At 38.5% G+C, this 10,881-nt stretch overlaps 1 protein-coding gene across 1 annotated transcript in view; it reads left to right on the forward strand.

The window, feature by feature from the left end:
* The window catches only part of ADAMTS19 (ADAM metallopeptidase with thrombospondin type 1 motif 19), a 241,183-nt gene extending 232,486 nt beyond the window's left edge, over positions 1-8,697 (forward strand). The window contains exons 23-24 of the mRNA XM_040444385.1: positions 2,784-2,961; positions 7,369-8,697. Of these exons, the coding sequence (XP_040300319.1) occupies positions 2,784-2,961; positions 7,369-7,520 (330 nt within the window). The 3' untranslated portion in view covers positions 7,521-8,697. The remainder of the gene's footprint in view (positions 1-2,783; positions 2,962-7,368) is intronic.
* The last annotated feature ends 2,184 nt before the right edge of the window (positions 8,698-10,881 follow it).

Below are 10,881 nucleotides of genomic sequence, written 5' to 3' on the forward strand. Positions count from 1 at the left end.
TTATTTGAGCCTCTATTTTCTCATAAGAGTAACAGGGACAAATATAGGACTTCATGTGAAATACTGAATAATCATGACCTAACACAATACCTGACATATAAGAAACAGTAAGTAAGTGCTGACTATCATTAGTGTTGTATGAAGTAAAAGCTTCCGGAATTAGTAGTATCAGTTTCCTTTGATCCTAAAGCAGAAAACTTTGGTTCTGTAGGGTGGCTGATTATTTAAAATACTAAGCCATTGAAAAAAAAATGAAATAAATAAATACATAAATAAATAAAATATTAAACAATTGGCTAAAAGTGGATGAAATTGCCCAATTTCCACAGTTTTGTAATGTTTCTAACTCCATTTATTTGATATGTTTTAGTGTTTTGTTAATAAGGTTTATTGATAAAAGTATCAGCTCCATCATATTAACAATTTTTGCTGTTTTTATTTTCTGCAGGAGATCGTGAACAAAATGGGTGGTCAACAAATGTTTGAAAAATCAATAAATGCTTGACTATTCTGAAACATTTAAGCAAACTCTAATCTTGGCAGAACTTCTGTCATACCATTGTTGGCTGGTACACTGAATAATTAATTAGATGATGAAATTATAGACCCTGTGCTGTGATGAAGCTTCACCACTTAAAAATTGCCAGACTACAGGGGCGCCTGGGTGTCTCAGTCGGTTAAGTGTCTGACTTGGCTCAGGTCATGATCTCGTGGTTTGTGAGTCTGAGCCCCGTGTCAGGCTCTGTGCTGACAGCTCAGAGCCTGGAGGCTGCTTCGGACTCTCTCTCTCTTTCTCTCTCTCTCTATCCCCCTACCCCACTTGTGTCCTGTCTCTCTCTCTCTCTCTCAAAGTAAATAAAATGTAAAAAAATTGCCAGACTATAGTAACTTAATAATAAGTCATTTGGGGTGCCTGAGTGGCTCAGTTGCTTAAGCATCCAACTCCTTTTTTTTAATACTTATTTATTTACTTATTTATTTATTTATGAGAGTGAGAGAGAGCATGCGCACACACGTGCATGAGGAAGGGGCAGAGAGTGAGGGGCAGAGGATCTGAAGCAGGCTCTGCGCACAGAGCAGAGAGACCAATGTAGGGACTCGAACCCAGGAACTGTGAGATCATGATCTGAACTGAAAGTCGACTCAACTGACTGAGCTACCCAGGTACCCCTGAGCATCCAACTCTTGATTTCTGCTCAGGTCATGATCTCCAGGTTCCTGGGTTTGAGCCCTGCATTGGGCTCTATGCTGACAGAGCAGAGCCTGCTTAGGATTCTCTCTCTCCTCTCTTCCTCTCTCTCTGCCCCTCCCCTGCTTGCACGCATGCACTTTCTGTCTCTGTCTCTCAAAACAAATAAGTAAACAGTAACAGTGTTATTTGGAATTTTTGCTTTCATAGTAATTTAGACCCAAAAGTGTAGTTATGATCTACTGCAATGCCTTGCTTAATAAAAAGGAAAAATAAGTTCCAGGTAAATTAGTTGTAAGAGACAGTATTGGAGCCCATTTTCCTCATGTCAAGGCCAGAATATTTGGCTTTTTCTTTTAATGTCTGTCTGTCTTTAATCGCAGTGACATGATTTGGGGAAATATCCAGTTGTTTAGTAGTATCTTCTATAATAAAGTAAGAACTAATTTAGAAGACCTTGGGATTTCACTTGTTTCAAGTATCTGTTCATATTTCACATATATGCAATGAAATTTTTACCCAAATGTATTTTATAAAGAAAATAATTAATAGTAATAGTCTGATATTTTTTATTGCCTAAGTGTGCTAATTAAAATTAGATCCTGAGGCTATTAGACTATTTAATTTCGTGAGAAAGCTTATTCTGTTAGTTTCAAAGGCAGAAATGATGGTCTTTTAGTTAAACGAATTATAGAACTTCCATTATTTCCCGGATACAATTTTCATTTTCAGGTTATTCCCAGACAGTTACAAAACTTAGCTTGCATAAGGAATGCAAGTAACATGTTTTCCTCTTGTTTTCCAAATTTTATGAGAGGCACTATTCAGCCATTATCCGCTAAAATTATGTATTTTGAGTTATCATGTGTCTGTAGTTACTTCATTGCATTTTTTTATAATCCTGAACACTGATGTATGACTTTGGTGTGTTGATGTCCTTTGGAGTTGATAGAATTCTTTACATATTTTGCTAACTATGGCTAAATCTTTACTCTGTAGAAAATAGCATGCTTAGTTAATAAACCATTGTTTTCAGAAACAAAGTCATGTTTGCTCTTTCACATGTAACTCTGATACCATAAAACAATTGTATTTTCACAGTCAAATAAACATCAGCTTATTTGTGTTACAAATTAAATCTAGTGATATATTTGGACCTGAAAGACTTCTCTCATCAAAGACCATTGTATATCAAATATGTTCTTCTTTGAAAAATATCCTACATATGAAGACAGACTCCATTCAGCTGAAATATAAGGAATCCATGAAAAGCGTATTTTATTAGAAAATCCAGATTATCATATTTGTTTTAAATTTTTTTTAATGTTTATTTATTTTTGACAGAGAGAGAGACAGAGCATGAACGGGGGAGGGTCAGAGAGAGGGAGACACAGAATCCGAAACAGGCTCCAGGCTCTGAGCTGTCAGCACAGAGCCCAACGCGGGGCTCGAACTCACAGACCGCGAGATCATGACCTGAGCCAAAGTCGGACGCTCAACCGCCTGAGCCACCCAGGCGCCCCCCCCCTTATTTTTTAATTTTTTTAATGCAGATTATCATATTTTTATTTGTACAATATTCTATCTCTCCTAGTGCTCAATTACCTGTGGCAAAGGAATGCAGTCCCGTGTTATTCAGTGCATGCATAAGATCACAGGAAGACATGGAAATGAATGTTTTTCTTCAGAGAAACCTGCAGCATACAGGCCATGCCACCTTCAGCCTTGCAATGAGAAGATTAATGTAAATACCATAACGTCACCCCGGCTGGGTAAGCAGACCAAAAAGGGGATGGTTTTGAGAAGCATGGAAATGCTTATGGCTGTTTTGTGTATTATCATAAAACTTTGTCATAAATAAATCTATATGAATTAGTTTGGTTCTAACTAAACTAAAACTATGCTTGACTATAGTTTAGTCCCAATGGTCAGGAGGATAAAAAAAAATCCTAAAGACTAAACAAGACTCCTGAAACTGTCTACTCAGAGCCAGGCCCTGGAAATACAAATGCCACACCTCTCAAGGTCATCATAGAAAGGGTTGGAGGATGTAATCATATTTTGGTTCTGACCAGTTTTGTGGTAGAACTATCAACTAAGGTAATGGCTCTGGAAAGGTGAGATTGTGGTATATACCTTAGATGTCTCTGTTGTCAATAGCCTTCCTTTTGACCCTGGGTGCAAATTATCCTTTCGAGAGAGACAGAGTAAAAAATGGCTTTCAATAGGAATGGATAACTGGATCTAATCCACCAAACAAGAGGGAATAGCTTTTGAATCCTTAAGGACATAATATTAGATACGAATAAATGCTATTAACATGGATTTATGGAAAACCCAAAAGACTCCACCAAAAAGCTGCTAGAACAGATACATGAATTCAGCAAAGTCATAGGATACAAAATCAATGTACAGAAATCGGTTGCATGTCTATATACCAATAATGAAGCAACAGAAAGAGAAATCAAGAAATTGATCCCATTTACAATTGCACCAAGAACTGTAAAATACCTAGGAATAAACCTAACCAAAGATGTAAAAGATCTGTATGCTGAAAACTATAGAAGACTTATGAAGGAAATTGAAGAAGCCACAAAGAAATGGAAAAACATTCCATGCTCATGGATTGCAAGAACAAATATTGTTAAAATGTCAATACTGCCCAAAGCAATCTACACATTCAATGCAATCCCAATCAAAATTGCACCATCATTCCTCTCAAAGCTAGAACAAACAATCCTAAAATTTCTATGGAACCACAAAAGGCCCCGAATAGCCAAAGTAATTTTGAAGAAGAAGACCAAAGCGGGAGGCATCACAATTCCAGACTTTAGCCTCTACTACAAAGCTGTAATCATCAAGACAGCATGGTATTGGCATAAACATAGACCAGTGGAACAGAATAGAGAACCCAGAATTGGATCCACAAATGTATGGCCAACTAATCCTTGACAAAGCAGGAAAGGGTACCCATTGAAAAAGGACAGTCTCTTTAGCAATGGTGCTGGGAGAACATAACAGCAACCTGCAGGAGAATGAAACTAGACCACTTTCTTGCACCATACACAAAAATAAACTCAAAATAGATGAAAGACCTAACTAAATGTGAGACAGGAAACCATCAAGACCCTACAGGAGAAAACAGGCAACAACCTCTTTGACCTCAGCTGCAGCGATTTCTTACTTGACATGTCTGCAAAGGCAAGGGAATTAAAAGCAAAAATGAACTATTGGAACCTCATCAAGATAAAAAAAAAAAAAAATTATGCACTGCAAAGGAAGCAATCAACAAAACTAAAAGACAATTGACAGAATAGGAAAAGATATTTGCAAATGACATGTCAAATAAAGGGTTAGTATCCAAAATCTATAAAGATCTTACCAAACTCTACACCTGAAAAACAAATAATCCACCAAAAAAATGGGCAGAAGACATGAATAGACACTTTTCCAAAGAAGACACCCAGATGGCCAACAGACACACAAAACGATGCCCAACGTCATTCCTCATCAGGAAAATACAAATCAAAACCACAATGAGATACCACCTTACGCCAGTCCGAGTGGCTAAAATTAACAGCTCAGGAAACAACAGATGCTGGCGAGAAATGGGAACCCTCTTGCACTGTTGATAGGAATACAAACTGGTGCAGTTGCTCTGGCAAACAGTGTGGAGGTTTCTCAAAAAATTAAAAATAGAACTCCCCTATCACCTGGCAATAGCACTACTAGGAATTTATCCAAAGGATACAGGAGTTCTGATGCATAGGGGCACATGTACCCCACTGTTTATAGCAGTGCTTTCAACAATAGCCAAATTATGGAAAGAGCCTAAATGTCTATCAACTGATGAATGGATAAAGATGTGCTTTATATATACAATGGAATAGTACTTGGCAATGAGAAAGAATGAAATCCTGCCATTTGCAGCAATGTGGATGGAACTGGAGGGTATTATGTTAAGTGAAATAAGTCAGTCAGAGAAAGACAGATATCGTATGTTTTCACTCATATGTGAAACTTGAGAAACTTAACAGAAGACCATGTGGGGAGGGAAGGGGTAAAAATAGTTACAAACAGAGAGGGAGGGAGGCAAACCATAAGAGACTCTTAAATACAGAGAACAAACTGAGGGTTGATTGGGGGGCGGGGGTCTGGGGAAAGAGGAAAATGGGTGATGAGCACTGAGGAGAGCACTTGATGGGATGAGCCCTGGGCATTGTATGTAAGTGATGAATCACGGAACCTACCCCCAATCCAAGAGCACACTGTATACACTGTATGTTAGCCAACTTGACAATAAATTATATTTAAAAAAACGAATGAGCCACAGGAAAAATGATGTATATACATGTTTATATATAAAAATACTAAATAAATGAGAAAAATGAAAAAAATGTTGATTGGCCTATTTTTATGTTATGAAATGTTTTCATATATATTCTCAGTTCCCGTTATTCAATCTAATCTATCATCAAGAAACAGATTATGTATTTTCAGTAAATATAGCCTATGCTTGCCTAAAAAAAAAATTCATAAATGAATTAGCCTTTATTTCTGTAGCAACTAGTGGCTTTTAACAACAGTACTACCTGTCTGTCATTGGGGTAATTTATGCTTACCACCTTTACTTTTATTTTTTATTTTTTTTTAATTTTTTTTTCAACGTTTATTTATTTTTGGGACAGAGAGAGACAGAGCATGAACGGGGGAGGGGCAGAGAGAGAGGGAGACACAGAATCAGAAACAGGCTCCAGGCTCTGAGCCATCAGCCCAGAGCCCGACGCGGGGCTCGAACTCCCGGACCGCGAGATCGTGACCTGGCTGAAGTCGGACACTTAACCGACTGCACCACCCAGGCGCCCCACCACCTTTACTTTTAATCTGCGTGTACAATTTACAGGGTGACAATTAAACAGGACGATGTTGCCAAAATCAAAGGAGCTAAATTGTCATAGATATTTTTTAAGCAGTAAGATTCAACCAAATGGAAAAGTTTGGTTCTTCGTGGAAATAAAAATATTCCCATTTTCTAGCCAAATAATTAACATTTCTAGGAAATAGTCAGTTCAAAGGGAATTAAGAGTAGTTAAGACAAAAAGTTAAGCAATCCTAGAGCAGATGCCCTAAATCCATGCATTCAAAAACAACATAATCCCTTCCTCTAGCAATTAGTTGGAGTCCTTCTTGAAGTATCACGGGGCAGAAAATAATGGATTAAAAGAAAAGTTTAATTAAAATTGCATTTTCTCCATTTATTATTTCTTGAAGGTATATCCCTGAACACACAAGCACAGTGGAAAACCTAAGGTTTTAAAAAGGAAAATAATGAATCTTATTAGAATAGTGGCAAAAGAAAGATTTCACATACCTTATCACTGTAAATTTCAGTCACTTTTGATGATTAGCTTTGATTTTATTTTTTTATTAAAATTTTTTTAACGTTTATTTATTTTTGAGACCTAGAGAGACAGAGCATGAACAGGGGAGGGGCAGAGAGAGAGGGAGACATAGAATCGGAAGCAGGCCCCAGGCTCTGAGCCGTCAGCCCAGAGCCCGACGCGGGGCTCGAACCCACGGACCGCGAGATCGTGACCTGAGCTGAAGTCGGACGCTTAACCGACTGAGCCACCCAGGCACCCCTCAGCTTTGATTCTAAAGATGTGTAAAATTAAGATCCCCAGATATCCCACCTAGATATGCCTGACATCTGAGGAAGGAGGAATGTGAAATAAGTGAGCGCATTTGTTTTGATATTTCATCCATAACAATACTTGTTAATTTATATTCCCATAAAGGTGGATATAGTGAGCCTTTTCGTTTTTCTTTTTAATCTTCTCAACTGAAAATCCAAAAAGAAGCTTAAATGAAAGCCATAAAATTGAGCCTTAAACGCCATTTGTATCACAACTCACTGAATTTGAGAAATCTAGCTTGAATGAGTCTAAAAGGGCTCATAAGTAAGACCGTTATTCATCCACTTTACTCCTTTATTATAGGGTGTGTGTGTGTGTGTGTGTGTGTGTGTGTTTCCTAATCTTACTGTTAAGTTCTAGAAGGCAATATGAACGCGTCAAAGTGCGTGTGCAAAATCCTTCCCCTTAAGTGATTGCTACTTGTTTTGCCCCTGGCACTGAGGATATCGACATGTATTGAGTTCCCTGTTTTCTTCTTCACAGCTGCGCTGACTTTCAAGTGCCTGGGAGACCAGTGGCCTGTGTACTGCCGAGTGATACGTGAGAAGAACCTATGTCAGGACATGCGCTGGTATCAGCGCTGCTGTGAGACGTGCAGGGACTTCTATGCCCAAAAACTGCAGCAGAAGAGTTGACCTCTAGCAGGCTGGCTGGCTCACAGCTCTTTGCAATTACATTATTTATAAACACACACACTAGCATGTTTCTCAGACCAAATATTATCAGATTACGTATAATTTAATCAGATTAATTTATTTTGGTGCCCGCCAAACATCCAATATGGTGTTTGTTTTGGTCATACAAACATTTTGATTTATACTATATGGCTTCATAAATAATTTTATATGAATAAGTTGGATCCAGTTTCCAGAATGAAAATAAAAAGGGAAAAAGAAAAAAAAAAAAAAAACAAGATCATTAGGCTCTAAAAAAAAATTTTTTTTTAAGTTAGGGCTGTCTCTAAGGTGCTATTCTCTCCCTGCCGATACCATTGAGTTATCCAGAATGTATACTAACTTAGTGTAATAGTTTAGTTATATAAGGAGAGAAGTCATTTTTGTTTTCTTGGTTTCCTGATGCAGAATTAGCCCATTTTCTGTCACCTACAGGAGATGTGGAAACATAACAAACCTCAGAGTGTTGAACAGGTTTTTAGAGAATGTATTATGAATTTGGTTCGGATTTAGAGATATCCATAGGAAAAATTCTACTGTAATTATAACCTTATTTTAATAATGGAAAGGAAAAGTCAAAATACAGACTTTGATCATGTTCATGAACATGTACTTGAACACAAGTAGTGTAACAATGAAACACTGTAATGATTTACACTGAATCACCATTGCACTGTTGATATAGTGTAGAGAAACCATTATAGAAATGGTAACATCCTACAAAAATAGGTATTATTTTAACATGTTGTCATTAGATTTTAGCTTTTTAAAATATTTTGAACAAAGAAAGCAGCGATCCACCCGTTTCCTTGTATTTTTTTAGTAGATTTATAAAAGAGCATAGTACTTAGCCTCACGAATCATCATGAGAAAACTTACCAATTATTTTCCAGCCTTTTCCCTAAAAACAAGAAGAAACAAAATGCTTATGATACTGTGGTAGTTTCATTGTGTTTTTTCCTTTCGAAAACTAAAAGTTTTACAATTCTGTGAAACGTTAAAAAAAACAGCTTAAATGTTTTCTTGTGAGAAAATGTTGTACATGATTCACATGATTTCTTAGATTTTTTTTTTTTTCAATAAAATATGTGAAGCTTCCTGTTGGGAGGCACTTCTTCACAGGTCTCTCACGTCTCTACACATCTTGGCACTGTCTCCTTTTGTTCAGGAGTATCTGGTAAGGGATGTTTGTATGGCCGTGGAAGACAGTTGCACAGCCTTGGATAAAGATGATGGAGCAAAGGGCAGACGTGCCTACCTCTCATTATAAAGGTTTCTGGCCCTAAAACGGGGGTCCCTCTCCTGTGATACAAGTCACTGCATGTGCAGATATCACCCTGCTGTCTTTGTGTCACCCTGGGGGAGTTGGGGCTCAGGAAACTGGCACAAGAAAATGCTGACTCTGTGCTACTGCTATTGCTGTGAGTAACAAAGTCCTTTGTCTCCAACCCAGAGACAAAGAGTCTTCTCTTTGTCTTCTGTGTTCTGCCCTCAAAGTGGGCAGGTTGATACAACAGATTGGAAGTAGAGTAAAACCTCACCATCTGCACGGTTCATGACACATCCCTCATCAGTGATTTTTTACCTTCATTTTAATATGGAGGGCATTTTGATTCTAGATGTCCCCTTACTTATGTATATTCTTTCGTTTAATTGCTGAGATATAAAATTATTAACTAATATCCACACATCTTAAGTCATGAGAGTACGGGCATCGGAGAGGTAAAAAATTACATTTTAAGATGAGACGTTCTCAATCTCATCCCTTGATTCCTAAGTCTGTGAATCTAAGTAGAAATAGCACCCTGTGGGGCACCTGGGTGACTCAATTAGTTGGTTAAGCGTCCGACTTCAGCTCAGGTCATGATCTCACGGTTCGTGGGTTCAAGCCCCACGTCGGGTCTGTGCTGACAGCTCAAAGCCTGGAGTCTGCTTCAGGTTCTGTGTCTCCCTCCCTCGCTGCCCCTCCCCCACTTGCACTCTGTCTCTCTCCACCTCAAAAATAAATAAGCATTTTTAAAAAATTAAAATGATGAATCAGAACATATGCAGTATCTTAGAACACCTTCAGAATGTTTTGACCCAGTTGGTGCTAGAACTGAATACTGAGAGAGAGACAGAGACTGCATCATTCTATCAGGCCATCTGTTTCAGGGTGATGGTAATACCAGAGATTTGCATGAGCATGAGGCCTGTGCCACATTTTATTTGTTGTAACACAGGTTCCCTGAACGGAAACAAATATTGTATGGAATACCATAGCAGAGAATGAGGCATTTGGTAAATGAATGGGTGGTATTGTGGCAAAAACTTGGCAGCCTGAGAAGGCAAGTCCATTTTCAGGGTAAGTGTCTATTTCTATGAGAACAAATGACTCCTTGTTTTGTGATAGAAGCGATCTAATGTAATCCTGCAATCAAGATGGTTTGGCTGGATTGGCAAGGATTGGAAGGAGTGTGATTTTGAAACTGGTGACGAGGGAGTTCTAAGGAAAAGGTATATGGGCAGACCTTCCTGAAGAACTTCTATCCATTTATTCTATTTGACCCCTCACCAAAGAGCACCCTCACCAGAGAGGTCTCAGTCATCAAGTGGATGAGATGACAAGGTCTGTGTATGTTGGCCATTGTCTTTCCTCAGCCACCCTTTTCGTTGCCAATAGGCTCAGGAACAAGAGACATTGGTGGCAGAAATGGAGATTGTGCTTGGGTTCAGCAACATGAACATCCACTCACCAAGGCCAGTCACTGCAGAGAGCTCAACCTACCAATAGCAGAGAAGATATTTTTTCCCATGATGGTAGAATTCTTTGGGAAGACCTGCCCACCACCTTGAGTGCAGTATGCTTACATCAGTTCACTTGTGTCACAACACAGGCAGCGACTTGTTCTCACAGAAAGAGCTACTTGCCCTGAATGTGCATTTGCCCTTCCCAGCCTCCAAAGTTTCTGCCAAAATTTCTTCTATGAACCTACCAAATGTTTCATTCACTATTGTGGCATTCCATACAATATTGTTTTTGTGCAGAGAACTCATAGTACGGCAAATCAAACATAGCAGTGGGCTCATGCTCATGTAAATCTCTGGTATTACCATGTTCCCCATTACCCTCAAGCACATGGCCTAACAAAATGATACAGTGTCTTTTTTTTTTCTTATTATTCAATTCTGGCACCAGTATTGGGGGCCAGGGGCTTACCATTTTTGCATCCTTCAAATCCTTAATGATAGAAGTAATGGTGAAATCCCTCCAAGAATGCAATATTGGTTTTATTTCCAATTTTGGTATGTAGAGGCAATTCTAGGGGCTCCCATTGCCATT

This window comes from Herpailurus yagouaroundi, unplaced genomic scaffold, assembly GCF_014898765.1.
Source record: "Herpailurus yagouaroundi ecotype Mexico unplaced genomic scaffold, PumYag 192, whole genome shotgun sequence".
NCBI classification, from domain to species: Eukaryota; Metazoa; Chordata; class Mammalia; order Carnivora; family Felidae; genus Herpailurus; species Herpailurus yagouaroundi.